This window comes from Balaenoptera physalus, assembly GCF_965194825.1.
Source record: "Balaenoptera physalus genome assembly, chromosome: 10".
NCBI classification, from domain to species: Eukaryota; Metazoa; Chordata; class Mammalia; order Artiodactyla; family Balaenopteridae; genus Balaenoptera; species Balaenoptera physalus.
In genome coordinates, this window is record NC_138889.1 from 10,080,225 (window position 1) to 10,107,225 (window position 27,001).

General features: G+C 35.7%; 1 protein-coding gene and 1 pseudogene across 2 annotated transcripts; one reads left to right on the plus strand and one right to left on the minus strand.

The window, feature by feature from the left end:
• Positions 1-570: 570 nt before the first annotated feature.
• On the minus strand, positions 571-11,527 carry OR8A1 (olfactory receptor family 8 subfamily A member 1; the record flags this gene model as incomplete). The annotated part of the gene is given in 5 exon segments (XM_082410920.1): positions 571-849; positions 853-1,084; positions 1,086-1,195; positions 1,200-3,440; positions 3,765-11,527. Coding segments are annotated over 4 exon segments (1,035 nt in total). The 5' UTR covers positions 1,614-3,440; positions 3,765-11,527.
• Positions 11,528-11,550: 23 nt separating this feature from the next.
• On the plus strand, positions 11,551-26,811 carry LOC309637004 (olfactory receptor 8B12-like; annotated as a pseudogene). Its single transcript, XR_014268493.1, has 2 exons — positions 11,551-12,076; positions 12,108-26,811. The product of XR_014268493.1 is annotated as an olfactory receptor 8B12-like (transcript).
• The last annotated feature ends 190 nt before the right edge of the window (positions 26,812-27,001 follow it).

Sequence of the window (27,001 nt, forward strand, 5' to 3'; positions counted from 1 at the left end):
TGATGATAATAATAATAATAATTGCGTGAAAAGACCATTTAAATAATCGTGGCAGGAATGAGATAGTAATAATATAATAAGAAAGAGAAAAGAGGGATAAAGCTGGGTGGGAAGGAGACTATTTGCTATTTCTTGTGACTTTTGAATTCATCTCTATTTGTCTGTGTACTCTCAAGTGCAAATTATTTTTAGTTTGGGTAATACTTCTCTATAGAGGAGAATAAATCAACAGACAGCTCTCTTAAACTCACTGCTGAAAGTTCTAAATTTATGTTATAAACAAGATACATGTTTACCAGAGGACAAAGGATAAACCAAACAAACAAACAACTGATCCCAAAAGGAAAATAAAACATGAACTTCAAACCAGCAAGATTCACGGCATGAGAGATGTGAAAGGGAGAAAGGAAAGAGGAAAAACTGAGTAAACGCATTCAATCAGTCATGTTGAGAAATGGCTGTTCTCTATTCATGTGTGTATAAATGTTTAGAGGGTTTCTCCCCTATATTTCTCTCCCAATTTTCAACCTGAGAAAGAATGGCGACATTTGCACCTAAAGAGTTTTCTCCCTATGTTTTCTGCATGGCAGCCTTTACCTCCTTATTCCTCAAGCTGTAGATTAGGGCGTTCAGCATGGGGATCACTGTGGTACAGAACAGGGAGACCACATTCTCCTGGGCCAGGGAACCGGCTGGGGAGGGTTTTAAGTACATGAACGAAGTACACCCATAAAATAATCCCACAGCTGCAAGATGGGAGCTGCACGTGCTGAAGGCTTTGGACCTTCCTTCTGTGGAGGGGACATGGAGGATGCTGGAGAGGATGAAGCATAGGAAACAAAGACTAAGCTAAGTTAAAGTTAAGCTGGTGGCTATGATGTTAAATCCAGACAAAAAGAAAGTTGTAATCTCAATATCATAGGTGCTACAGCAGGAGAGCTTCATGAGCGAGAAAACATCACAGAAGTAATAACTGATGAGGATCTCACAATAGGACAGTTTCAACATGAGGCCAGTCTCTATGGTTGAGCCAATGAGCCCCATGACAGAGACCCCAGCCACCATCAGGGAGCAGACTTGATGTCATGATGATGTTGTAAAGCAAAGGGCTGCAGATGGTAACATAGCAGTCATAGGCCATGACTGTGAGCATGTAACACTCAGCAACGACAAACACCAGGAAGAAGTAGAGCTGCATAGGAGATGACATTCTTTTCTGACACAAAGTTCACCAGGATCTTAGGGGTAGTGACAGAGGAGTAGCAGAGATCCACGAGTGACAGGTTGCTGAGGAAGTAGTACATGGGGATGTGAAGCTGAGCATTCAGGCAAATCAGTGTTATCATGCCCAAGTTCCCTATCATGGTAACCAAGTAGATCCCAAGGAAGAGGAGGAAGAGGAGGAGCTGGAGCTCTGGCTGATTTGTTAAAGCTCCAAGAATGAACTCTGTCACTGTAGAGTGATTTTCTGCAGCCATTCTCCTCTGGGAGCCCTGTGGAGATAAGGAAGAAGAGCCTATGAAAGGATATATACAGTCAGTCCTTGCTGTCAGCAGATACACATCCCAGGATTCAATCAACTCCAGATTGAGGACACAGAGGTCTGTCTTCATTGTACTATGTCATTTTATATAAGGAAGTTGAGCATTGGTGCAGCAGCCCCTGCATATACTGAGGAAAAACGGTGAATGAGCCTTTCTGGTGAGGCTAGGTACTAGCCTCTGTTCCTGAGTGAGTGATCTTGAACTCACTTTTTCCTAATTGTTTCTCTCTTTACTTCTTTTAATATTTTCTAGGACTCAGATGAGTTTGGCATGGTCTGAAGAATATGAAGGTGGGGAAAAAAGGCCCATCCCTAGAGCTTTTACCACCCTCATGTTTCTCAAGTACCCTGAAGGTAACAAAAAGTGTGTTTTATTTATGGGTTTGGGTTGAATTTTTCTCCAGAAAGAGAAAGTCCCTTGTCATCTATGCAATCCCAAAATATTACCCATAAAATGAAAACACGCGGTCACCTTATCTCAAATCCAGGTAGTGTGGGCTGGTAGTTAGAGCCCTTCCAATTACTGAGTGACAAATCAGTTTCCACATTTGATAATTAAATGGAGTTACAACATCAATTTCCAAAGTTCAGAAATATAGTGGAATAATATACATGGAAATATTTTCCAAATATTCAGTTGCTATACAAAGATAAAGTTTCATTAGGTATCTGGAATGTCTCCAAATTTTTCATTGAACCTGAGGTCCAAGGATAGTTATTCTTAGTTTTAATTACACATAAAAATCACCTGGTGAGATTTAAAAAATAATGATGTCTGGTTTCTACTTATAGTAATTCTGATATATTGGCATGTTTTGGGCATTGAGCACTATGTTTCTCGGTAGGCGGCAAAGTTCAGCTAAAGGTAGCAAAGATTTTTTTTCAAGTTTTGTGCTTATTGGAACCAGAATGATTTTGTAGTTTGAAATTTTGGCATGGAATGCAGTTTATCCTGAGTCAAATAAAGTTCCTGAGGAAGAGTTTGAGACTGATTGCTCTCCACTGTGTTGAAAGAACTCAGGAAAAATTCAGCTTGGATCAGGCTTAGGAGTAGGTGGAAGTAGAAATATAACACAATACAACTTACGGAACAAGAGCAAAATGATTTGAGTGGGATGTGGACATTTTCCTTTGCCCCCTTCTTGCCTTCTGGTTGTTTCACCATTTTTCTATTTCTATGCTGTTGATTTCCAAATTACTACTTATTGTTTGTCTGTTTTTACAGTCAACCTATGATCAAGAAGATTTTTAGCTGATGGTAATTATATGTAGATGCCCAAGAGATTCCTTGGAAGAAATCTTGGTATAGCTAAGTCAAAATGCCAGTTTAAGTTGGTCTTGAGATGCACCTCCTTTCACTGGGCATCACATGTTCTTGCGATGATTTTTCTTCATTTCTCCTTTCTTTCCAATGAGAAAAAACTGAAGGAAACAATATGTAAGAGCAGAGAGTATTTTTCTGCCGATAAATTGCCTTCTGAAGTAATTTGGTAGATTCTGTTGAGAAATTGTCAAGTGGTAAATGTAAATCCAATCCTGAGTTTATGGATGAGCAAAGAAAAGTTCCATGTGAGTGAAAAAAAACATTTTTTTTAATCTGAAGATTTCAAAACATATTCAGAGTAGTTAAAAGTTAGTGAGTGTGCTTGTACTTCCACCCATGAAGGTACTTCCACCCACTCATACTGGAATTGTATTTACACCATAAACAACCAGAAAACCAGACAAGGCCTATGAAACAACCATTTCCAGACATTTGACAACAGGCAGCACCAAACTGATTCCTGAGAGGAGGGAAAAGTACATCGGGAGCCCAACAGTTGTACCAATGATTCCATGCCACACTCCAGGTGGACAAATCCAGAAAGGATGAATATTGCAAAATGTAGAACAACAACTAAATAATAAAAAAACTATAGCTGGGGCTTCCCTGGTGGCGCAGTGGTTAAGAATCTGCCTACCAGTGAGGGGGACACGGGTTCGAGCCCTGGTCTGGGAAGATCCCACATGCTGCAGAGCAACTAAGCCCGTGAGCCACAGCTACTGAGCCTGCGCATCTGAAGCCTGTGCTCCGCAACGGGAGAGGCCGCGACAGTGAGAGGCCCGCGCACCGTGATGAAGAGTGGCCCCCGCTTGCCACAGCTGGAGAAAGCCCTCGCACAGAAACTAAGACCCAACACAGCCAGAAATAAATAAATAAATAAATAAATTTATAAAAGACAAAACAAAACAAAAAACTATAGCTAATAAGCTAATAGTGGAGATAAAATATAATCATCAAAAGAGTCAGTCCAAAAGTAGGCAAGGAAAAAGAAAAATTGGAATAAAGGACAGTTGCAAGATGGTAGATTTAAACTAAACCATGTTGATGACTGATTTAAATGCAAATAGTTTAAATATTGTAATGAAAATGCAGACATAGTCACATTGGATAAAAGGCATTACCCAACTATATGCTTTCTCAAGAAATCCACTTTAAATATAAAGACACCAATAGCTAAAATTATAAGTATTGAAAAAATATACCAAGCAAATATCAACGACAGAAAGCTGAAGTGACCATATCAGCATTAAAGAAAGTAGATCTCAAAGCAAGGAATATTACTAGAAATAAGAAGGAACATTTCAGAATGATAAAGAAGTCAGTTCATTAAGGTGACATAAGACTCCTAAACAAGTTCACCTATTAACAGGGTTTCAAAACACATGAACCAAAACTGACAACTGAAAGGAGAATATACAAGTCCACCATTAGTTCAAGATTGCAATACTCTTTATTTTTACTAATTGATGGAACTAGTAGAAAAATTAGTAATGACATAGAAAACACCCACAAATTGGCATTTTTGGAACACTCCACACAGAAGCAGCAGAATACACAATCTTTCAGGTACACATAGAAGAGTTTCAAGATAAAACCTATTCTGGGCAATAAAACAAACCACCATATCTTTAACAAGGTGAAATCAGATACAGTATATGTTCCCTTACCAAAACAAACTATAAATAATTTATGGAGAGATACTCGGAAAATCATCAACTAGTTGAAAATTAAACAGCATACTTTAAAATAACACATGGGTCAAAGTAGTCATAAATTAAGTTAGAAAATAACATTTTGACCTGAATGAACATGAAGATACATCAATCAAAATTTTTGGAATGCTGCTAAAACAACTCTAAGAGGGAAACTTGTCATTAAACGCCATTTTAGAATAGAAGGAAATTCTAAAATCATTCATCTAGGTTTCCACCCTAATAAACTACAAAAATAATCAGAATTTAGGAAATAATATACATAACCACAGAAATCAGTGAAATAGGAAACAGATAAACAGTAGAAAGAAATCAATGAAATGAAAACCAGTCTTTGAAAATATCAATAAACTAAAAAATACCTAGCCAGAGAGAGATATGGGGGGAAGGGGGGAGAGAGAGAGACAATCGTATATAAAATATAAAGAGCAGAAATGAGATGAGGCATCTCAATGTCAAGACTGGGACCTAGGATAAGAGAGGATCAAACACAGGAGAGCAGCAAAGGGAACTAGGAGAGTGAGTCCAGAAAGGACAGAGCATGAAGGCCTTCAGGAGAGAAATGAAATTGGGAGATTGAATCAAACATTTGAACATTTGGAAAATAATAGTAATCGGTACTTAGATAGTATGGAGCACGAGAAAATATAAAGGAGTGATATTTATTATCAGGCAATTATTACAATTCCAGGAAACTTACAAGTAGTACAAATAAGGAAACATAATCAAAAGTACAATATTTGGCTCTGCAGTGATGATTCACTGCAGAATTAAGTATGATAATGAGTCTGCATTATCATAGTTCTAATCTTGTAGGCATTAACTACTGAGAATCAAAAATTGTATTATACTGTTTGGGGAGAATAGGGAGGGGTCCTGAGGTGGGGGAGTGTTAGATAATTCTGCATCTACATTAAGTGGAAGTAATGCATTCAACAAATACTTATTAATAACTACTATGTCTTAGGTCCTATTTTAGGCCATGAATAATGTCTAAAATAGTAAAATCCTCAAAGAGCATGGTAAGCTATAGTGGAGAAACATAGAGGTAAATACCAGAGGAAACAGACATTTGAAAGTGGTTTCCTCTGGGCAGCAGAGTGGACGTGGGGATGCTTGGGGAAGGTAACTGTTAAGTTTTCATTACTACTCTTTTAGTAGCATTTGAATTTTAAAGTATGTGGGTGCATTATTTTTTAAAAATAAATATTGATTAAAATACTGTGTTCCCTTGTAGTTTTTACTGGTGGCATTAATGGGGATTGTATTTTTAATAAAAAGGCATAATTGTGTTAAAATATTATACTTGACATTTAGTGTGGTAGTTAAAGGTGTAGACTCAAAAAGCAGACAGAGGTGGGTTAAATTCCAGTTCTGACTTTCACTATGTGATTTTAAGCAAGTTATGTAAACTTTTTACTTCTAAGCATTATTTTTTTTTAATACTCAAAATAGACAATCATTCATTTCTCTCTGAACAATATAACAAAAATGAAGACTGTGTTAGGTACAATCAGAATTCTTACAAAAATTATGAGGGCCAGTCACAGAATAGAGTTGGAAGGGAAGAAGCCACCCCTGTAAACATTTTCCTGAGCATCTGAATGTAAAATTCATGGAAGGTCAGAGATAATGCATTTATCATACAAGGAAGCATCAACTTTCACGAGCACTGGACTTTGTCACTTAATGAATTTCTCCTAGAACTGGGTCCTGCTGGACTTCAATGGAACTGAGGTGCCATTCATACATTTTTTAATAAATTTTCATTGGCGTATAGTTGCTTTACAATGTTGAGTTAGCTTCTGCTGTACAACAAAGTGCATCAGTTATACATATACATATATCTACTCTTTTTTAGATTTCATTTCCATTCAGGTCACCACAGAGCATTAAGTAGAGTTCTCTGTGCTATACAGTAGGTTCTCATTAGTCACCTATTTTATATATAGTAGTGTATATATGTCAATCCCAATCTCCCAACTCATCCCACCCCTCACCTTCCCCCTTTGGTAATCAGAAGTTTGTTTTCTATATCTGTGACTCTTTTTCTGCTTTGCAAATAAGTTCATGTCTGTAAATTGGCAATAATGATAATAATAATATCTACCTCACAGTGGACAGACCCTAGCCCATAGTATTGCATATAATAAGTGGTCAACAATATCTATTATTATTAATTATAGCATCAGATCATACTATCAAACCATGACTCTACTGTCTTCAGAGACAAAATATACAAATAATAGACATGCTCTCCAGGAGGCATGCACCAATACATATGGAGATGATACTCAGAGACATCCTATCTCTGAGATGTATTTCTAAGCTGAAAAAATTTATATTCCTGCTATTTTAATTTTCTCCTCAAATAATTACTAATATTTTTATAATCTTTTATTGTACACATATTTCCTTTAGAGACTAGTCTCAAGTACTACTCCCTTACTTTTTTTTTTTTTAGTTGAATAATTGACCTACAACACTATGTTAGTTCCAGGTTGAAGTGCTGAGATTTTATGGCTTCCTCAAAGGTCACAAAATTTACTAGTGGTGACTTGAAACTTGAACCTAATTCTTCTGTCTCTAAATCTGTGTACCCTTTCCTCTCCTTTGGTTTGTAGACTTATAAATCCACACAGCTATGGCTATGGCAATATTGTGGCTGCACAATATTGAGATGTACTCTTTATTTCCTAGTATGAGGAGAGCATAGAAGAAAAGAGAGATGCTACATTATATTATCTACTCTCCAGGACAGGGTTCAGCAAACTCAGTCAAATCCAGCTCACTGTCTACTTTATAATGATAAAGTTTCATTGGAGCAAAGCCATGTTCATTCCTTTATGCATTGTTGATGCTGCTTTTCCGGTAGAATTGCAGAGTTGAGTAGTGGCAACAGAGTCTGTTTTGCCTTCCACCATACCATGCTCTCTTGCTATAACTTGTCTCTTTGTGGCACTTTATTTTTATATTTTAAATAAACTTAATTTAGTACCTTAAGGCCAAGGAGTGATCTTATTGCTATATTTCCGGAATTTTTTTAAAATTACATAAGCAATATATCTGCACTGTAGAAAAGTAAACATACAGATTGGCAAAATCAAATCATCATATTCTAACGACTAAGAATCTAAAATTGCTATGTATATTCTACTAGATCTTCTATGCATATATGCATTTACATATATGTGTATTATTATACATGTTTCTTTTTTTACTAAAAGTGAGCATATTATACCTTTTGGTTTGTAACCTGCTTTGTTGTGCAGCATTAAAAGACATTGACTCACTTGCTCAGCAACAACAGCAATAATATTACTTGTGTTCATTTTGGCATTGAAGGTAATCTGCATTCTCATAAATTTTATACCTTAAATTATTAGCAGTGAGATAACTAGTGAGTAACTAGTAACAGAATTTTGAATTGTATTTCAGTTTTTTAAAAAAGAGATAGACAAATTTCATCTAGATAGTGACAGTAGATTTAAAAGATATCTTTCATATCCCCTTCCCTCAAATTGGAGTCTCCAAAAATAATGAACAGAAAATCCACAAAAATATATCATTACCAGGAATCAAAGTTCCTTATACAACAGAATATTGTTAAAAAGCAGAGATTTTATTTCCTGCCTCTTGACATGAACACCTTTTCTAATGAATAGAAAATTGTTGGCAACAGAAATCTAAGTTTTATTCCTGTAATCTTCTAGCTAATGTTATAAATGATCTCAAAATTTCTTATTAGTTGCTAAAAATCTTACCACTAGTTTTATCATCTCACCAGAAGCTCAGAATTGCTGCTAATGACAACGATCAGAATTATGAAAACAACTATACTTCCTTTGCAAGTGGGGGAAAAGCACCAAGAGAAGGGGGATATATGATTGAAAAGAGTATATATAAAAGGTCTGTAGTAGAAATGGTAATTCACGGAAGTTATTTTGTTCTCATCTTACACAATTGCCTTAAAACTATAATTGAATACCTGTGTTGAGGAAAACTGGAACATTGTTACCTGGAAATCTTAGGAGGTACTTTGTTTTCAGTGATCAAGAAATAAATACCAGAAAATAGAAAGCTACAAGATTTACATCTATTTCCAGTGAAAGGGGTGAACACAGTCATAGAAATGGGTCACTGAGATTGGGAGCACTGAGTATGTTTATATATAGGTAGAATTTCTCTTGGAATGCAGCCGCTCCAGAGACTGGGTCCTCATTGAATGAGCAATTAGTCTGGGTTTACTCTTGCAGTATGAAAGATGTTTTACCTCCCAGGTGTGTTAATTTTTCGTCTAATGGGAGAGTTACCCTGTAGCCTGGTACATTTGGTACCTCATGCCAGCACTAGGACATTTTTAGCTTCATCATTATCATCATCATCATTACCTTGACCACATCAGTCATTACCATGAATATCATCATCACCTTCACCAACATCATTGCCTTTGCCATCAGTAACTACCATCCTGGTTACTATTCATCATTAGTTTTCATCTTTATGTACAATAAACTATATTTATGGTCTTTATTATTAAAAGGCTTTATTTTATATCTTTTTGTATTGGACATTTCCCCATAACCAAATTCACTGAATTTAGTTAAAAAAAAAAAAAAGCCTGTTTAATTTTAGTTAACTGTTTTTTTCATCAAAATAGAATAAACTTTACTGTATTTTTTGGTAATTAACCTTTCTTAGTTTTATATTTTTCATTTTATTATTTTTACTGTTTTATTGAGATATGATTGACAAATAAAAATTATATACATTTAAGTTGTACATGTGGCTTTTTAGGTGTACAATGTGATGATTTGACATATATATATATTGTGAAATGATTACCACAATCAAGCTAATAAACATATCCATCACCTCACATAGTTACCTTTTCTTCGTGCTGAGAACACTTAAAATCTACTCTATTAGCAAATTTTAAGTGTGTATTTAATTCAGTATTATTAACTAGAGGCACCATGCTGTACATTAGATCCCCAGAACTTATTCATCTTATAATTGAAAATTTGTACCCTTGACTAACATCTCCCCATTTCCCCCACACCCAACCCCTGGCAACCACCCTTCTTAGATTTAAAGGTTAAAAAATACTTAATGCTACCCATGTCTGTTTAGTAATTTTGGTTATCTAAAGTTTGTTCACAGCAACAAGATCCCCTGTGTTTTTAATCAGTTAATAGCAGTGTATCTGCAGCTTTTATATTTGAAATCAGATTGGCTATAGAAAAATTAATCTTCCTTGGTTCACATTTAAGTTTTTGAGTATCTAAAATGTATTACTCCATTTTCTTCTTCTGTAAAGCATGTTGTCAAAACATCTGATGACACTGCAGCCTGCCTGACAGGAGACTCTGGAAGCCACTGGAGTGAGACATATGACTTCTGATGCAGAGGAGAGGAAGGAACTCATCAAGGTGGGCATATTCCCTAGATCCACTCTGAAAGGGACTGAACTTTTGGCAGCAGCAGCAGCAGCAGCAGCATCCTCTCCAGCGGAAGAGAAGTAAAAGGGTGGAGCCTTTGTAGGTGAATGAAGATAAGTTGCTATCAGTGTAAAATGGATTGTTTAATCTATGAGATGTTTTAGGTAGGTCTTGTGGTAACCACAAAGCAAAAATCTAGAGTAGATTCTTGAAAAATAAAAAAAGTGGGAGACTGAGCATACTGCCATGGAAAACTACCAATTTAAAAAGGTAGGCAGAAAAAGAAGGAAAAAGAAACAATGGAGATACAAACCAACCAGAAGGCAAATAGTATGATGGCAGTAGTAAGATCCTTACATATCAGTAATTACCCTAAATATAAATAGACTGAATTTACCAATCAAAAGTCACAAAGTGGCTGGATAGATAAAAATAAAACCCAACTATATGCTGCTTACAGGAGACTCATTTCTGCTCTAAAGACACCCATAGGCTCAAAGTGAAAGGGTGGAAATAGATATCCATGCAAGTGGAAACCAAAAGAAAGCAGGGATAGCGGTACATATATCAGACAAAATAGAGTTTAACCAAAAATAATAACAAGAGACAAAAAAGGGGGCTTCCCTGGCGGCACAGTGGTTGAGAATCCGCCTGCCAATGCAGGGGACACGGGTTCGAGCCCTGGTCTGGGAAGATCCCACATGCCGCGGAGCAACTAGGCCCGTGAGCCACAATTACTGAGCCTGCGCATCTGGAGCCTGTGCTCCGCAACAAGAGAGGCCACGATAGTGAGAGGCCCGCACACCGCGATGAACAGTGGCCCCCGCTTGCCACAACTAGAGAAAGCCCTCGCACAGAAACGAAGACCCAACACAGCCATAAATAAATAAATAAATAAATAAATAATTAAAAAAAAAAGAGACAAAAAAGGTCATTACATAATGATAGAGGAGTCACTACATCAAGAAGATATGATAACCATAAATATATATGCACAACATCAGAGCACCTAAATCTACTAAGTAAATATTAACAGATCTGAAGGGACAACAACACAATAATAGTAAGGGACTTTAATACCCCACTGGGAGCAACGGATAGGTTTTCCAGACATAAAATCAACATAGAAACATTGGAATTGAAGCATACTTTAGACTAAATGAACTTGACATATACAGAACATCCGACAGCAACAGAATACACATTCTTCTCAAGTGCGCATGGAACATTGTCCAGAATATACCATATGATAGGATGCAAAACAAACATTAGCAAAATTAAGGAGATTGAAATTATACCAACTATCTTTTCTGACTACAGAGAGAACCTTCAAGATGGTGGAGGAGTAAGACATGGAGCTTACCTTCTCCCAACAGATACATAAAAAATACACTTATATGTGGAACGACTCTTACAGAACATCTACTGAACACTGGCAGAAGACCTCAGACTTCCAAAAAGGCAAGGAAATCTCCACGTAACTGGTTTGCTTTCTGCTTTTGATTTGTTTATTGTTTTTGTTTGTTTGTTTATTGTTTTTAGTTTAGTTTTATTGTTTGTTTTTGTTTTGGGGTTCTTTTATTTGTTTGGTTGTTCTCTTTTTTGTTTGCTTCTTTTTTCATTTTTGTTTTGTTTGTTTGTTTGTTTTTTGCTTTTAACATTTGTCTTAGGGTTTTGTTTGTTTTCTTTTTTCTTCTTTTGATTGTTGTTGTTGCTGCTTGTTAGTTTTTGACTTTGGTATTTGTCTTGGGTTTTGTTTGTTTATTTTCTCCCCCCTCTTTTTTTTTATCTTTTCTGACTACAATGGTATAAAACTAGAAATCAGTAACAAGAGGAAAGCTAGAAAATCTAAAATATGTGGAAACTAAACAACACACTTCTGATCAACTATGGGTCAAAGAAGAATCAAAAGAGAAAAATTATCTGAAACAAATGAAAATGGAAATACAACATATCAAATCCCATGGGATCCTGCAAAAACAATTCTGAGAGGAAAGTTTATGGCAATAAATACATATATTAAGAAATTAGATCCATCAGGAGATGAATGGATAAAGTAGATGTAAGATATATATATATATATATAGATATATATATATAGATATAGATAGATATATATATATATATATATAAAATGGAATATTACTCAGCCATAAAAAGAATGAAATTCTGCTATTTGCAACAACATGGATGGACCTGGAGTGTATTATGCTTAGTGAAATAAGTCAGACAGAGAAAGACAAGTACTCTGTGTTATCACTTGTATGTGGAATCTAAAAAAATAAAACGAATGTATGTAACAAAACAGAAACAGACTCACAGATACAGAGAACAAACTACTAATTACCAGTGAGGAGAGGGAAGGGGGAGGGGCAATATAGGGGTAGGAGATTAAGAGATACAAACTACCATGTATAAAATAAATAAGCAACAAGGATATATTGTACAGCACAGGAAAATATAGCCATTATTTTGTAATAACTTTAAATGGAGTATAATCTATAAAAATATTGAATCACTATGTTGCACACCTGAAACTAATATAATAATGTAAATCAACTATATTTCAATAAAAGAAAGAAATTAGAAAGATCTCAAATAAGCAGCCTAACTCTACACCTCAAAAGACTAAAAAAAGAACAAATTAAACCCAAAGTTAGCAGAGGAAATGTAATGATAAAGATCTACATGGAAATTAATGAAATAAAGACCAGTGAAAACAATTGAAAGGCTCAATGAAATTAAGAGGAGGTTCTTTGAAAAAATAAACAAACCTGACAAACTTTTAGCTAGATTAACTTAGAAAAAAAGAGAAAGGACTCAAAAAATAAAGTTAGAAGTGAAAGAGAAGACATTTGTAATGTCTTCATCACATGTACAGAAACACACAGGATCATAAGAGCAAACTATAAACAATTATATGCCAATAAATTAGATAACGTAGAAGAACTGGACAAATTCCTAGAAACACACAAACTACCAAGACTGAATCAGGAATAAATAGCAAATCTGAACAGACCAATAATGAGCAGAGATTGAATCAGTAATCAAACACCTCCTGATACAGAAAACCCCAGGACCAAATGGCTTTACTGGCAAATTCTACCAAACATTTAAAGAAGAATTAATACCAATCTTTCTCAAACTCTTTCAAAAAGTTGAAGAGGAGGGAATACTCCCAAACTCATTCTATGAGGCCAGTATTACCCTGATACCAAAGCCAAATAAAGACTCTACAAGAAAACTATAGACTAATATCCTTGATGAATATAGATGCAAAAATTCTCAACAAAATATTATCAAACCAAATTCAAGAACACATTAAAAGGTTTTCACACCATGACCAAGTGGGATTTATCCCTGGGATGCAAAGGTGGTTCAACGTATGCAAATCAATAATCGAAATATATCACATTAATAGAATGAAAGATAAAAATCACATGATCATCAGTGTAGATGCAGAAAAAGCATTTGACAAAATAGAACATTCTTTCATGATAATACAACAAATTAGGTATAGAATGAACAAATCTCAACTTAGTAAAGGCCATATATGACAAAGCCACAGCTAACACACTCAGTGGAGAATAATTGAAAGATTTCCCTCTAATTTCAGGAACAAGACAAGCATGCCTACTCTCACCACTCTTATTCAATGCAGTACTTATTCAATCCTAGTTATTCTTATTCAATCCTAGCTAGAGCAATTGGGCAAGACAAGGAAATAAAAGACATCCAAATCAGAAAAGAAGTAAAAATGTTGCTATTTGCAGATGATACGATTTTGTATATAGAAAATCCCAAAGAATCAACCAACAAATTTTTGGAACTAATCAATAATTTCAGTAAAGTTGCAGGATATTAAATTAACATACAGAAATCAGTGCATTTCTATACACATCTGAAAAGGAAATAAAGAAAACTATACCATTCACAATAGCATCAAAATCAATAAAGTATATAGGAATAAGTTTAACCAAGGAAGTGAAAGATCTGTACAATGAAAACTACAAGACTCTGTTGAAAGAAATCAAAGACACAAAGGAAAAGGCATACCATGTTCACATAGATCAATGGAACAAAACAGGGAGCCCAGAATTAACCCCCCGCATATACAGTCAATTAGTATTTGACAAGGGAGCCAAGAATGGGGAAAGGATAGTCTCTTCAAGAAGTGTTGTTGGGAAAACTGGATAAATACATGCAGAACAATGAAACTGGACCACTATCTTACACCACTCACAAAAATTAATTTTAACTTAAAAAACTTAAAGATAAGATCTGATACCATAAAACGTCTAGATGGAAATATAGGGAAGAATCTCTTTGACACTGGTCTTGCAATGATTTTTTGGCTATGACCCCAAAAGCATAAACAACAAAATCAAAAATCAAAAACAAATGGGACTACATCAAACTTAAAAGCTTCTGCAGAGCAAAAGACACAATCAACAAAATAAAAAGGCAACTTACAGAATGGGAGAAAATATTTGTAAGTCACATATCTGAAAAGGGGTTAATATAAAAATATATAGAGAATTCATACAACTCAATAACAAAATATGATTAAAAAATGGGCAGAGGAACTAAATAGACATTTTTTTCTGAAGAAGACATCCAAGTGGCCAAACAGTTACGTCAACATCACTAATCATCAGGAAAATGCAAACAAAACCATACTGAGATATCATCTCACACCTGTTAGCATGGCTATTATTAAGAAGACAAGAGATAACACGTGTTGCTGAGAATGTGGAAAAAAAGGAACCCCTGTACACTGTTGGTGGGAATGAAATTGGTTCAGCCACTATGGAAAACAATAGGGAGGTTCCCAAAAAATTAAAAATAGATTTATCATATGATCTACAGAAATTATGCTGAGCAAAAGAAGCCAGATCAAACCCCACAAAATGTGTGACTCATTTTATGAAGTTATAGAAGAGGCGAAGCTAATTTAAGGTGAAAGAAAATCAGACTAGTAGTTTTCCCAGGCAGAATGAGATTACCAGCATGGAACAAGGGAAATTTTCTGGAATGATTGAAATGTTCTATATTAAGATAATGGTGTGAGTTTCAGAGGTGTATCTTTTTGTTAAAAATGATACAGCTAAGATTTGTGTGTTTCCGTGTACATAAATTTTACCTGGGAAAGAACTGTCACCATCATCATCTATTGAGGTTAGGAAGCCAGTGAGGTAGAGATGATATAAGATTGTCATAATGCTGATATTGTTGAAACTAGGAGGGATACGGAGAGATTTATTATACTCTTCCGTTTACTTTTCATCATTTGAAATGCTCCAAAATAAAAAGTTAAGCAAAATTAACTCAATATGGGATACTGACCTAAATATTAAGGCAAAACCAGTAAAAGTCTAGAAAAAGACATAGCAGAAAAGATATCTTCACCACCTTGGGCCAGACGAAGAATTTTAGATAGAACAAAAATGCACTAACCACAATATAAATTGGATTTCATAAAAACTGAGACTCTGTTCCTTGAAATACACTGCTAAGAAAATGAAAAGCAGGCCACTAACTGGGAGAAAATATTTTCAAAATATATGCAAAATACTTATACCCAGATTATATTAAGAACTTTTATAACTCAAGAAAACACAGTAGCCAAGTAAGAAATATATAAATAGCCAAATAAGATATATAAATGGCTAATCAGACATGAAAAGAGAATCAATATCATTAATAATCAGGGAAATGCAAATAAAATCATGAGATGCCACTGCATGCCAACAGAATGACAAAATTAAAAATACTGACAATTCCATGTACTGGTGAGCAGCTGGAATTCTCATTTATTGCTGGTGGGAGTGTACAATGGCACAACCACCACTTTGGAAAACACTTTGGAAGATTTTAATAGAATAAAAAAATACATGTTTCATATAATGTAGTGATTCTGCTCCTGGATATTTGCCCAAGTGAAATGGAAACATCTGTGGCTGAATATTCATGGAAGCGTTATTTATGTTAGTCTCAAACTGTAAACAATATAAATTTCCCTCAACTGGTGAACGAGTAAACAAATTGTGGTATATTCATATGATTGAACATTCCTCAGCAATAAAAAAGGAATGAACTACCAAAGCATGCAACAACATGAATTCATCTCAAAACTATGCTGAGTGAACGAGACTTAACACGAACGAGTAATACTGTATGATTACATTTTTATAAATGCCAAAAACAGGCAAAAATAATATATAGTGACTGAAATCAGAAGTCACCAGGACCAGGAGTGGGGGATCATTCATTATACCAGAGAACATTTTAGGGTAATGAAAACGGTATGTATCTTGATCGAGTGGTGGTTGCATGGGATTATACATTTGTTAAAAATCAATGAACTGTATAAATCCATAAACTGGGTTCATGCTATTGTATGTCAATTATACCCCAATAAAGTAGATTTAAATACTCAAATACAACATATGAAGGGTCCAGGCCAAGAAACGTAAAACTAAATTCCTAAAGCCCAACATTACTTACAGAAATACGAATTAATGTGATGGCATTTTTAGCATCAAATTGGCTCAATTTGTTAGGAACTTGTTAGGATAGACATGGGGGAAAAGAAACGCTTATACATTGCTCACAGGAGTGTAACTGAACCTTTCATGAGAACATTTCAGCAATATTCTTAACAGAGGGTATATCTTTAGACTTATCAATTTAACTTCTAGGAATTTATCCTCAGAAAATAAATGGTTAGGTTTGTAAAAATGCACATTCAACTCAGCAGTATTTATCTTAGTCAAAATTGGACATAACAAATGTCAAACAAAGAACTGACATACTAAATGATAGTACATCCACTGAAGGCATATTATAAAACCATTAAGAACAATGCTGTTGAAGTTTATTTACTGGCACATAAAGATGCCAATAATATATAGTTTACTTTTTATTGGAGTAAAATTGCTTTACAATATTATGTTAGTTTCTGCTGTCCAATGAAGTGAATCAGCTATATGTATACCTATATCACCTCCCTCTTGACCTCTCTCCCACCCCCCCATCCCACCCATCTAGGTCATCACAGAGCACTGAGCTGAGCTCCCTGTGCTATACAGCAGGTTCCCACTAGCTATCTATTTTATACATGCTACTGTATTTATGTCAAACCTAACCTCCCAATTCATCCCACCCCCCGCCCCATGTCCACATGTCCATTCTCTACGTTTATGTCTCTATTCTTGCCCTACAAATAGGTTCATCTGTACCTTTTTTCTAGATTCCACATATATGCATTAATATACGATATTTGTTTTTCTCTTTCTGGCTTACTTCACTCTGTATGACAGACTCTAGGTCCATCCACATCTCTACAAATGACCCGATGAAAATGCTTCAAGGTAGTATATACAATATGATCTAACATCAAACATCATGCACCGAAATATTAACAGTGATTATTTATGAGTGGATGGCTTTTATTTTCTACTTTATGTTAATATATATCCTATAATTTTTCTAAAATATAAATGCACTACTTGTAAGAAATATATTGTTAAAATGCATTACTTTCAGCAAGTTCTACCATTATTATTAAAAAACAATTCATGGTATATATTATTTTATTAAAAAATAAAATTTATTATAGTAATAGTAATAACTAATGAAACTGGTTTCAGAATGGGCTAGGACATAAGGCAGAGAAATCAATTTAAAAACTTTACACAAGCAGTAGAAACAGAAAAAGATAAACAGGGCCACATATTATGATATTATGATGAAATGCCAAACAGGATTTAGTATCTCTAATGGCTTGAGAGAAAACAACAGAGAGGAGAGGCACAAATCATATTTGATTAAGTTTTCAAGCTCAGGGGAACAGGAGCAGGATGACGGAAATGGAAAAATAAGAAGGGGGTAGGGTACGGTAATAAGGAACATCTATAATGTATTCATCACTGATAGGCAGGTACTGAGTGTTAGTGTACCACAAAGCTATAGGATTAAGAATTTTCCCTGAAGAAGCTTTTAACCTAGTTGGGGTTTATGGAATACAGTCTTGAAATAACCAATGAATAGTTGTAAGTTGTATCAGACTAAAGACAGTAGAAGTTACATGGAAAAATAAGTGAATACACTTGCAAGAGAATGACTTAGTTCAAGGTTATTTTTCGAGTTTTTTCCCCCTTGGACTTTGGTAACATTATTTATCCCTTACTCTTGACATTTTCCCTACTTTTGGCCTATGTGACATTTTATAGACTCAGCTAATATTTACTAAGTGAATATTCACTGGAGTAAAATTTAACCATCACAGATATCTGCAAGTTTGGTATTGTTATCCCGTTTTTTAGATTGGGACGCTGAGTCTTAATTAGGTTAAGTGACTTACTCAGGTTTGCCAGGATATAAAGAATACAGTTGGGGTTTAATTCTAGGTCTGTTTTCTCCAGTTCTTGCTCTTAACCACTAAGTTTGCCTTATTTTGACATTTCCCTGGTCAATTTTCTTTTCCCATTATCTGTGTGTAGGCATTTTTGGAAGGTTGTATTTAATTTGCTGTTGTCTTTAAACTCTCCTCCTTGAAGCAATTTTCCCATTTTTCTGTAATCATCTATTCGGATGATTCCCCGAATTGTATCTTAATCCCTTTCATTCAATCTCTGAGTTTCAATTTTCTACCTTTTCTTTGTCGTTTCCTTATTTTTCCATTTCCTGTTTCCCTGAGCTTGAAAACTTAATCAAATATGATTTGTGCCTCTTCCTCTCCATTGTTCTCTCTCAAGCCATAGAGACACTAAATCCTGTTTGGCATTTCATCATAATATCATAATATGTGGCCCTGTTCATCTTTTTCTGTTTCTACTGCTTGTGTAAAGTTTTTAAATTGATTTCTCTGCCGTCTGTTCTAGCCTATTCTGAAACTAATTTCACCCAAAGATATAGTTATTACTATTATTATAATAAATTTTATTTATTTAATAAAGCAATATGTAACATATAAATTGTTTTTTATTAATAATAATAATGAATTAGCTTCTTTTTGTATCTTCTTTGTGCCAGAAGGTGCCTCATTTACTCATTAAAACAACACTTTGAGTTGTGGTTATTTTACTAATTTTAAGATAAAAATTTGGAAACTCATAGAAAGGCTAAACAAATTTCTCAAGATCACATAGCTACTAAGTAGTAGAACCAGGTTTTGTGCTGAGGTCTACCAGATTCCAAAATTCATGCTCTGAGTACTTCTCATTCAACTAGGATATATTTCAGAGTGGAAGGAAACTACTAATTTTTCTGGGACAATAAGCGCAAATTGGTACTGTCCTAGAAAACCAGGACTTAGAATCTAGCCTTATGAACTCTACTTTCTACTTCCTAACCATTGGTGATACCCAGATAAATAATGGAGCGGTTGAAAAGACAGAAAGGAAAACGTGTTCATCCTTGTTCTCAGTGAGTTCAGGGATGACCACAGGATGGCCTCTTGGAAATATCCAGAAAAAGTTTGGATACACAGGAAAGGAGCTTAATAGAGAATTGAAAACTAAAGACACAAATTTGAGAGCCATTTACATGGAGGGACTGTTGAAGCCATGAAACAATTGAGCTCATAGAGAATTTAAGAAAACAAAACAGTATGAAAGGTTAAGAGGCACTATTAGACTGTAAGCTTCCTTCTGGCATGAATCATGTTTTCTTGCATCCCTGAACCTCACATATTACATTGTCAAATACATTTATTAAAAACAATTTAACATTAACTATTATACAGGCCCATATGACTACTGAAAGATGAATTTAATTCTATCTCCTTTGTCAGGAGCTAATGGAGACTATTTCACATGAAGCCCTCTCAGATGCCATCTTTTCTCGCTGGTCAGGTTTGTGCTTCTTACGAAGCTGGGAATCCTATGATAGGTAGGGATTGGTTTGGGACCATACTTGTACAACTCCAATGGACTACCAGAAGTCTGAGAGCTAATGCACATGCATGAGACGTATTTGCAAAGACATTTTATCATATGTAAATCTTCACATGCCCTGTGATGTTTTATGTATAATATATAATTTAAGTTAGAAATAAATAGAAGAAAGTCATTCTCAGAGATTGAAGTTTTGGAAAGGTGACAGTACTATACAAATAGAAAAACAAAACAGGTTTTTTTTTTTTGCTTTTGCTTTTGCTTTCTGCTCGTACTGGAGCAAGGCATCAGGTAACATGGCTTTAGAGAAACCCTGCTTAAGATGCATTTGGAAATGGGGTTGCCCTGGCAACTGTCTCCGAAGTAACAAAATCCCCTAAGAGCTTTCTGAGAACCCCTCAAAGTCTTCTTCGTACTTGGAACTCAAGGAGAGCCTATTTTAATTTCATTTTAATGAATTATCTTTCTTCATTTTTAACTTTTGTGCAGTGGGACTGAGATTCATTAGGGTTACTTTGGGACATGGAAAATTCTAAATGTATATCAAAAAGATGAGGCACCATCACTGCGGAGTCTTAGCTTAGGGGGAGTAGGTCCTCACTGATGTATGCGCAAACTCATAAACATACACAGGCCTGAGTGCAGTGATTTTAGTTAGACTTGCTTGAAGGAAGACAGACTTCTGCCTTTATATTTTGATTTCATAACTTTTGTAAGAGAACTTCTGCCATTAACCCAGGACCAAAAGCCTCTCTAATCCACCAGCACACCAAACCTCAAATTTCCCCACATCAAGATTTATTTCTTGGCTATGAAATCTGTCGTCCTTAATATATAAAAGCCCCTGGTAAGAGGTGCAGAGTACAAGTTGCCTCTGTAGTCCCTATTTGAATGAAGTTCCTTCCTGAGAACTATTTGAGAACGTGTGCAATTTACAGTAGCCAGGACTGATGTCTAGAGACAAACCGGGTGCCATCAGTAACACACACTAAGTATCTTTAAGAAGCCCAGCAATGTCCCTGGTCCCTATGAAGTTTAGAGTTGGACAGACCAGAGTCTGACTTAAGATTCTGGAACCTACAATCTGTGTGTGTGTCTCCTTTTAAAGTGAAGATTAATAGGTCTAGCTTATTAATAGGTTGTTGTGAGGAATTAATGAGATAAAATTATTTGTGTATTGCTTTGGATCCTTCGTATGAGGGTCCTGGGTCAGATACAGTATTTGGTACATGGTAAGTGCTCAAAACAAAGTAGCAAGAATTATTTTTCCCACATTGCTTTGCCCTTAAATGTGCTTAAAAAATGTAAACTCTGTAAAGGAATAGGCTGTTAAAAGCCGTGTCAAGCATTATCAAAGATGTAAATAAACATTTCTTCTTCCTTAGGGAAGGTGGTCTCTGAAGCAGTGATCCTGAGGGAGTCTCTTGTAACTAGGTCAACTGAGATCTCTAATCCAGAATAAAACTCTTTAGTCTCCTGTGCATTAGGAAAGGATGCTGTTTCATCCCTGGAAGCTGGACAGGAAGCTTGGGGCAAAGCCACAATCAGAGATCTTGTTCTTCTGCTCAGCAAGAGAATCAAGATAAACTAGAGGTTTTGATCCTTAAAGTAGAGAAGCAGAAGCAGAGGCCTCTGAGCTCCAAGTTTTCACCTTCTTTTCACCAGGGCATTTGAGTCTCCATGAAGGAGATGGATGAGAGCCAGTAGAGCACAGCACTGTGACTCCAAGCAGAAGGAGGGTGAGTGCCTGCCTGACCTGGTCTGTCCTGTGGCAGCGTGGTTACAAGCTCAAACGCTGTGAACCAGACGACCTGTATTCATTCACCTTCTGCTGCAACTCAGAAGCATTGGGACTTGTGCAAGTCACTTAAACCCAGTGTCTTCATCTGTCATATGGGGATAATCACAACGACACACAGCATTTAGATCAATGCCTCTCCCCTAGTTGGTGCTCAGTAAGTGTCCCTTTTCTTTTTCTTAAAGTTAATTAATAACTTTACATTATGACTCCATTATTATTGTCACATAATAATTCCATAGCCATTCCAGCCAAACACCCTGGGCACACAACCTCATCTTCTTGCTCTGCTGAGTTCTGGCCCCAAGGTGGAAGGCCTAGGCAGGGTTGAATGGCTTCCACGTCTCAAGAGTCACCCTAGAGAAGGGCTTACATCCTTGACCAAGGGCTGTAGAATGGAGGAAGTGCACAGAAGGGACCCTTACTCTGGAGGTAAATTTCACCCACAGGTTACTAGGATGGTTCAAGGTACTTGGGGACCATGAAAAGAGAGACACAGGTATGATGAAATGCCATCTTCTTGAAGTTCAAAAATCTCTCTGTTCAAATGCCATTCTCAAGAAGGGTTTTTTTTTTCCCTCTTTTTTTCTGAACAACTCTTCTTTTTCCCTCACAAATTCTCCTAGAGGAGAACGGCTGCAGATAATATCTCCTCTGTGACAGAGTTTATCCTCGCAGGCTTAACAAACCAGCCAGGACTCCAGATCCCCTCTTCTTGTTTCTAGGTTTCTACACGGTCACCGTAGCAGGGAACCTGGGATTGATAACCTTGATTGGACTGAATTCTCACCTTCATATTCCCATGTACTTTTTCCTCTTCAACTTGTCCTTCACAGATTTTAGTTTCTCTACTCCCATCTTCCCCAAAATGCTGACAAGCTTTGTCCCAAAGAAGAATATCATTTCCTGTGCAGGGTGTATGACTCAGCTCTTTTTCTTTTGTTTTTTTCTCTTTTCTGAATCCTTCATCCTGTCAGCGATGGCATATGACCGCTAGGTCGCCATCTGTAAACCACTGGTGTACACGGTCACTATGTCTCCTCAGGTGTGTTTATTCCTTTTGTTGGGGGTCTATGGGATGGGGGTTTTTGGGGCTGTGGCTCATACAGGAAATATGGTATTTCTGACTTTTTGTGCCGACAACCTTGTCAATCACTATATGTGTGATATCATTCCCCTCCTTGAGCTCTCCTGCAATAGCTCTTACATAAACGTACTAGTTGTCTTTATTGCTGTGACTACTGGCATTGGGGTGCCTTTTGTTGCCATTTTTCCCTCTTATGGTTTTCACTCTTTTCAGCATTTTCCACATTAGCTCCACTGAGGGAAGGTCCAAAGCCTTCAGTACTTGCAGTTCCCACATAATTGCAGTTTCTCCTTTCTTTGGGTCAGGAGCTTTTATGTACCTCAAACCACCTTCTATTTTACCTCTTGACCAGGGGAAAGTGTCCTCCCTATTTTATACCATTGTTGTGCCCATGTTCAACCCATTAATCTATAGCCTGAGGAAAAAGGATGTCAAATTTGCCCTGAAGAAAACCTTGGGCAGAATAACCTTCTCTTGAAGAAATATTAGAAATTGAGAAATAGGATCCAAGATTTTTTACTGGAGTGTTTATTATTATTATTATTATTATTATTATTACTATTACTATTGTTGTTGTTATTATTTGGTGTGGACCCCAAGCTCCAGTGCTTCCTTTCTATTCTATATGTAGAAGAGATTTTAACTCTTTCCCAAGTGGATTTATCCTCCTTCACCCTCATTTCCCAACTCTTTCTTCTTTATTTTACAAAAATAGTTGGTACTATTGAATGGGACTTAGGAATCATTTAATCCAGTGCCTTTATATAATACATCACACTTTGGAGACTCAGAAATGTTTGTATGTTGCCCAAGAACAAAAAACTACCTGGTGCCAAAGCTGGGACTGAAATCCCAGCTTGAACCCCAATCCAGTTTGTTTTCCCTTATGCCATGTTTTCTTGACTCATGTCTTTCTTGGAAGATTCTACTTCACATGTTTGTTGACCTAGCACATTGAATTTATGAATATATTCACAGTAAGTTCATGCTACTTTTCACAGGATAATTTTGATATATCACATTTTGTAAGAGAGTAGGAGGTGAAAACTTCTGTTGAGTTGGCCTTGGCAAAATGACAAGATCAGTTCTGATGGATTTTGTAGTAAGTGGGAAGTATGTTAGGTTTCAGACAGATGCAAGTATGGTGACCTTTGACTTGGTGGATGGAGCCCTAGGGACATAGTTTAGTGAATTAGAACTTCCAGGTGAGAGAAATATAATTTTATGGGCTATAAAGATATGGGGTGGAGGTATATATTATTTCAAGACTAATGAGTCAGAATTTGGAGTTTCATTTCAAGGGTTACCTTGGTTGTGGCCCAGGTAATTGGGAGCTGAACTATCCAATACAGTAGTCACTAGCCATATATGGTATCAAGCACTTGAAATGTGATCATCCGAATTGAGACACAGTGTAAGTGTGCAATGTAAGTGTAAAATACACACTGGATCTTTGAAGAATTAAGATGAAAACTAATGTAAATAAGCTCATTGATAACTTTTTATATTGATTACATACTGAAATCACACTTTCGATCTATTATGTTAAATAAAATATATCATTAAAATGAGTTTATCTGTTTAGTTTTTTAACGTATCTGCTGGAAAGTTTCAAATCATATAGGTGGCTTGCATTCTATTTCTATTGGATGACACAGGTCTGGAGGATGTAACAGAGCAATAGATGGTTGTGGGTTCACATTTAGTTATCAGGGCAGCACCGAGCTACTGCTTATTAGGAGAGGCAATTGCTATTGAATTTTCAGGCACTGCCCATTTCCAGGACATTCTAATAATGAGGCATATGGGAAAGGGATGTTGAACTCAGGATAAGTTTATAAATACACAGTATTATGTAATGGAAAATATAGCTTTATATAAAAAATCAAAAGAGAAAATTTTTGGTCTAAACTCACCATTAGTGGTAAAATTTCCTTGAGAACAATGACAAGTGAAGTGCTAGGGAAATATTTTTACTTATCAATTTTTCCTTAGGAAAGTTCTTCTATTAGGAAATAAGGGAAGTTTGGATAAATGTTTAGTTTTGCCCTTTGATTCTATTCAATGTTGCTTCAATGAAAAGAATAAGCATACAGAGAAGGACTGTACTTTAGGTGAGACTGAATAGATCCTTGAATTCAGGGGACCTAGAATTTAGGAGTGGTTTGGTATATTGGGTATGCAGTACAATGTAGGTAATGAAAGAAAACAGAAATCTTTAAAAAAATTTGTAGTCTAACTTTCATATAGTAAAGTGCACAAATCAAGTGTATAGATTATTGAACTTTTGCATATGTATATATAACCACACCTAGATCAAGCTGTAAAACATTTCCATCCACATTAGAAGGTGTCCTCTTTCTCTTTTCCAGTAAAAACGACCTGCCTTCAAAAACTTCTCCCCACCCCAAGAGCTATCCACTATTCCTTTACTATCATAGATTAATATTTGAACTTCATCTAAACATGTGCTCTATTGTTTCTGGCTTCTTTTCCTCAGCATGAAGTCTGTGATATTCATCTATACTGTTGCATTGGATAGATCATTATTTTTTAAGGCTGTGTAGTGTTCCATTATATGAATATACAATTATTTAGTCTGTTAATGAACAGATAGTTTCAAGTTTTTCACTATTAATAAAGTTTCTATAAACATTTTTGAACATGTATTTTGATTAAAGTAGGCAAGTATTTCTTTTGGATGTGTACTTAGATGTGGATTTTCTGGATAACAGAGTAGGCATATATTTAGATTTTGTAAATACTGTCAAACTGTTTTCAAAAATATTTAGGTCAGTTTACACTGCTATCAACAATGTCCAAGAGTTTCAGTTTTTCTGCATCCTCATTAACACTTAATATTTTTATTTTATCCATTTTGGTGTTGTAGCAGACTGCCTTTTTGTTTTAATTTTCATTTTCCTGATGGGTAATGATGTTGAGCACCTTTTAATATGTTTGTTGGCTATTTCAATATCTTCTTTTGTAATTATTCAAGTATTTTTCCCATTTGAAAAATAGGATTGTTAGTTGTTTTCTTATTCCTTCGGAGGAATTTAAGAAATTCTACATATAAGTCCATATACATGCATGTGTGTATGTATATGTACATGTATGTATGTATATGTACATGTATGTATAACATATATATATATACAGGTAATACATACATGTGTACACACATATCTTTTTCTCTACCTCTATCTCTATCTCTATATCTATTTTCTTCCAGACCATGTCTCACTTATTCTTTTTTTTTTTTTATAAATTTATTTATTTATTTATTTTTGGCTGTGTTGGGTCTTCATTTCTATGCGAGGGCTTTCTCTAGTTGTGGCAAGCGGGGGCCACTCTTCATTACGGTGCACGGGCCTCTCACTATCGTGGCCTCCCTTGTTGCGGAGCACAGGCTCCAGACGTGCAGGCTCAGTAGTTGTGGCTCACGGGCCCAGTTGCTCCGCGGTATGTGGGATCTTCCCAGATCAGGGCTCGAACCCGTGTCCCCTGCATTAGCAGGCAGACTCTCAACCACTGCACCACCAGGGAAGCCCTCACTTATTCTTAATGGTATCTTTTGATAGCAGATACTCCTATCTTTCATGAAGTTTGATTTATCAACTTTGCCTTTTATGGTTAGTGCTGTTTTTTAAGAGATCTTTTACTATTCTTCCTGAAGCTAGAGGAAGAGGAATGAGAAGGGGTATGAGTGAGAAGGAAGACATAGCAAACCCATGGTGGCTTTGGCTCTGTCAAAATTTTGGTCCCCTTATTCTGGCTTCACCCTATGCTTATATTATCTCTATCTCTATTTGGTTGATGATTTGCAGGGGCAGAACACTTGAGGCATGAAGGTGCCAGGATTGCAAGTATTTTCAATTTACTAAACATGCATTTGTTTATGTATTTTTTATGTTTTAAAAAGGGCTTTAAGGAGATATAATTAATATACAATTAACTAAAACTGTTTAAACTGTAATTTTGATAAATTTTGACATATGTATACACTCATGAAATCTTGTCCCCTTGAGAACTCTTCCATTTCCCCCACTCTTCCTAGGTAACCACTGCTTTCTTTCTTTTGTTTTCATTCTCAAGATTTTATATAAATGAGACTGTACAGTATGTATTCATTTTTGTCTGGTTTCTATCACTTGGTTCAAGTATTTTGAGATTCTTCCATGTTGTTACATCTATTAA